The 4,541-nt window shown below is 48.1% G+C and overlaps 1 protein-coding gene across 1 annotated transcript in view; it reads right to left on the bottom strand.

The window, feature by feature from the left end:
* The window catches only part of ESCO2 (establishment of sister chromatid cohesion N-acetyltransferase 2), an 11,393-nt gene extending 7,444 nt beyond the window's left edge, over positions 1-3,949 (bottom strand). The window contains exons 1-5 of the mRNA XM_072408916.1: positions 3,786-3,949; positions 1,348-2,236; positions 908-974; positions 769-802; positions 69-207 (exon numbers count right to left, since the gene is read on the bottom strand). Of these exons, the coding sequence (XP_072265017.1) occupies positions 69-207; positions 769-802; positions 908-974; positions 1,348-2,236; positions 3,786-3,838 (1,182 nt within the window). The 5' untranslated portion in view covers positions 3,839-3,949. The remainder of the gene's footprint in view (positions 1-68; positions 208-768; positions 803-907; positions 975-1,347; positions 2,237-3,785) is intronic.
* Between the last annotated feature and the right edge of the window lie 592 nt (positions 3,950-4,541).

Below are 4,541 nucleotides of genomic sequence, written 5' to 3'. Positions count from 1 at the left end.
ATCCCTATTCTTTGTATCCTATATGTATATAGGATATTGTATATCTTTGTATGTAAAGGAATCCTTACAATGATCAGCTGATCCTCATCCGCCTTGTTAGCGTCTTTCTTTTTGTTGTGCTTTGGGATTTTGTTTAAAAGGGCCGGAGTGCCCAGAGGAGTGCTGGAACAAACGGGAGACGTCATCTCTGCGCGCAGGTCAAACGGCCTGTCAATAAAAACACAGAAATCCAGTTTATTCATTTACATTGGAATGGTTTGTAACAGCAATGGATAGTGGATGTGGGGTCCATTATTCTGCAATCAGGGGCAGTTATCACCATAGGACAGTCATTGGAGAAAACAAAGCCCTATGTCTACTAAATGTTCATTTATTGTAATACAAAGATACCAGAGAACAGGTAAGTGTACACATGGGTTCGGTTATATATTATAAGCATTTCGTGAAATGAGGAGCCCGAGATGCAGCCCCACAAATCACCACCATACAGCAAAGCTGACTACAGGAATATCAGATAAGCTCCAGAAGCTGAACAAGCATGCAACTAGTGAAACCATCTGCATGTGTTCCACCAGTATATTAGAGTGCTGAAGCCTTTAGATGACAACAGCCAGGCAGATGGTATTTTCAGAAGGACAGATCAGCATTGAGACCACATGTGTGTGGTTCAATGTGCTTTGCCCTGATCTCTAGTGACTCCGCTGTCCTAGAATAAACCCGGAGCCCGTGTCGGGAAATTAGTCTAGTTGACTGGGAGTCTACACAGACGAGCGGGACAACATCACTAGCAATATTCGGGCGACTGAAATATAAAAAAAAATTAACTGATTAAAATAAAATACTTTCACCGTTTCATTCATATCTAAACCTTGATATGCCCATCGGTATATAAACACTAAATTATCACCTTTCTTTTCTGATTTGAGAATGGAGTCGTCCATATCGAATTTATTGTGAGATTGGTTTGCAGCTTCCTGTAGGGAAAGAAAATAGTGAGTGGTGAGGGGAGGGTGCAATGCACACAAGCAGCCAGCAGATGGCAGCATGGCACCATTTACTCCAGATTGTTTTCTATTTGTGATCACTTCCTGTCCTGCAGACAGTGGTTGCACTAGACAGGAAGTGATGAAAAAATTGCCATTTATGTGGACAAGTTGCACTAAACCTTCCCTCTCTATCCAAAACTGAAAATTTCAGCTGGACATTGAAGTGACAATTCACCAGTCCTTGTGTGACATTAATGTGCAATATGTGACACCCTACCATACTTTGTGTTAAGCGTGTCTCCAAATGCACAGCTCTGCTATATTGTGGGCTAAACAGACCAATCACAATGTCTACACAAACCTGGGATTTGGGGTCCTTCTGTCCTGAAGGTTTGGTGATTTCGGGTTTTTTAGGAACCTGGATCTTCAGTTTCCCGTTGTTCAGCCCATTCGTTTTGCCACTTTCAGCTTTGGGCATTTTGTCCAAGCCGGAGTTCTTGTTTATCTCACTAGAATTTGGAACAGTACCTGCGGTCAGTACGCTGCTCAGCATTAAGGATTTTGGTTTTGAGGTTGGGGGGAATTTGATGTGAGCAGGGAGTTTGCGTGATGAATGAGGCTTTTTACTGGTGGCGAAAAACGCAGCTCCCACCATGAGCCTGGGCCTCTGTTTCATTTTTAGCCCCAAGATGGCGCTCTTTCGGGGACTGGGTGGATGGCTCTCTGTGATCACAGGCGCAGGGGAAATCTTAGATGTGGTGGGGGATGGGGCACCTCGCGTGGGAGCCTTCTTTTTATTTTTGGTGGACTTTGAAGAACTTTTCACCACTGGCCTCCTGGTTGTATTGCTGAGGGGAGTAGGGGTGACAACGCCACCTTTAGATTTGCTCTCATTGATCATTTTCCTATCCAGCGGTCTCACATACACAGTGCTTCTCTTATAGAATGACTTTGTTGGCATGACGGCCCTTGGCCCCGATGTGGGCGACTTTAGGGATGTAAAGGCGTAGGCATCATTTTCCAAATCCTCTCCAGGGGGAGGCGACACAAGCAGCTTACGGGCAACGCTGGACTTCATTGGGGAGGCCCCAAAATTCTCCTTGTCTTTGGGGTCATCCATAGTGGTGTAGGCCAGGGGGGGCGAGCGCTTTATGTTGCTCTTATTGGAGTCCCGGGGCTGTAGGGGAGTCAGAACAACGCTGCAATCCACTATCAGCTTCTTGACCGGGGTTCCAAAGGACGACCAACGCCTAGTGAGGGGAAAAGAGAAGAATTAGATACGGAAGGGTCAGGAACCCCCCCCCCCCATTCTGCTAAATGACAGCCCGATCACTGGAAATTATTCTGATTCAGCCCCAGATTGTTACAACAGGGGACCATGTGACCCTTTCCCCCCTGCAGACACCTCTCTGTATTGCCCCCCCCCCCCCAAGCACCCCTTTGTATTGTACACACCCCTCTAAAAGCCTCTCACCGGCCTGAAGAAGCAAAAGGAAGAACTTTTACCAAATGAATTCTGGGAGTTGTAGTTCAGCCTGCACTGCTCCTCACACTGATAAATAGCAGATAAACTACAACTCCCAGAATTCCCTGCCTGCTCACATGACCTCATAAACAGCCTGCCCCAGAGGCTCTCTGCATTCCCTGATACATGAAGGGGTCACATGACATACAGAGTCAGTCAGGAGACTGTGACTTCAGCCCAGGAACCTGCAATGCAGAGACTGACTACATGGGGAAGGGGGCATGGCACACTGGTGACTACACAGCCTGGAATGACATTTTCCTCACTGTATTTAAGTTAAAAAAAAGTCCATATCTCCTTGAATCTCTGGCCTTTGACTGGCCAGGATAGAATGATGCAGCCAGTGGTGCCCTGTGCTAAAGACTGCAGTGCCGCAGTTTCAATTTACCCCAGGCATCAGAGCAAGGCCGATCCAGGCGCTGAAACCACACACGGGGCTATATTGGGGTGTCTTGCTCTATGACAGCAGAACCTCAGGGGCGGGGACTGACACAACCACTTCTCCATATATGGACATACCCCAAAAGGCAGATTAACCAGAAAATAAATTCAGCCATGATCCTGCCAGAAATACAGTGTGTTTGTCACCTGGAAAAAAGCAATAAACAGACCAAATATACTGCTAATCCCATCCACCCCTTATACAGCCCAGCCCGAAGGATGACAATGAACAGGACAGGGCACAGAGTTACTGGCAGGATCACCAAGTCAAAACAAAGCCCTAAAAATAAAAACATGCAGCCATCAAATCCAAGGACACGCAAGCTGTGATGTACGATTTTATTCTTGGGGTCAGAGACATTTTATAACAAACCCAAAGCCTATGTGTAAACTGCTGCAGGAAGCGGACTTCTGTCACACCCCTACTGGCCACTCTGAGAACTGCATCCTAATAGCACATACACAGCCTGTGTACAGGATAGTGACAGCTACAGGAAGGTGACCTGTGTACTACAACTACACCTACTGGCCACTCTGTGAATTACATCATACCAGCATTACATATAACCTGAGCCTTTTTATGCAAATTACTGACATCTACAGCGACACCAGATGGCCAGCCTGAGAGCTGCAGTCTACTAACATTACATAAGAAAGCCGCTATAATACCATTGCTAATAATAATAAAATCCCTAGCAATCGCCAGGGCACGCTGAGCTTTGTAGTCTCTGCACACGTTGCCGTCACGTTGTGCAGTACGATCAGTCGGCGCCCGATGTGTCATTTAGGATACACCAGAGATAAAACTCTCCCTGCCCCCTTATCTCTCTTACCCGTCCCTGGCGGCGGAGCTGTGCTTCCTCTTGCGGGGTGTTCGCGAGGCCATAGCTGGAAAAGATCGGGTGAAGTCCGGTTAAACACCGAGGAGAAACCACCACAGACAAATCTCCCGCCAGAGCGTTCAAACTCCGAGTTCCCAGCATCCCCCGCGCGGCAGGAGACGGGTGGGAGGGGCTGATTGCAATCGCCCCGCCCACATATGGCTAAAGAGGAGAAGCGCGCGCTTTAGACGCGAGCGCGCATCTTTGAGGAGATTAGGGGGCGCGCTTCTGTGAGGAGACCCGGAAGTGCGTTCTATGAGGAGATTAAGCGCGTCTCTGTGAGGAGATTGAGGTAGAGTTTTCTATGAGGAGATTAGGGAGCGCGCCTCTGTGAGGAGATTGAGGAAGTGGGTTCTATGAGATTAGAGAGCGCGTCTCTGTTAGATTAGGGAGCGCCATTCTATGAGGAGACCAGGACGTGCATTCTTTGAGGAGATTAGGGAGCACCTCTCTGTGAGGAGATTGAGGAAGTGGGTTCTATGAGGGATTGGGGAGCGCAGCTCTGTGAAGAGATTGAGGTAGAGCTTTCTATGAGGGGATTAGGGAGCGCGCCTCTGTGAGGAGATTAGGGAGCGCGCCTCTGTGAGGAGATTGAGGTAGAGCTTTCTATGAGGAGATTAGGGAGCGCGTCTCTGTGAGGAGATTGAGGTAGCGCTTTCTATGAGGGGATTAGGGAGTGCGCCTCTGTGAGGAGATTAGGGAGCGCGC

This window comes from Pyxicephalus adspersus, chromosome 4 (genome assembly GCF_032062135.1).
Source record: "Pyxicephalus adspersus chromosome 4, UCB_Pads_2.0, whole genome shotgun sequence".
Classification (NCBI taxonomy): domain Eukaryota; kingdom Metazoa; phylum Chordata; class Amphibia; order Anura; family Pyxicephalidae; genus Pyxicephalus; species Pyxicephalus adspersus.
The sequence above is the reverse complement of the archived record's forward strand: the minus strand, read 5'-3'. Positions and strand labels throughout refer to the sequence as shown.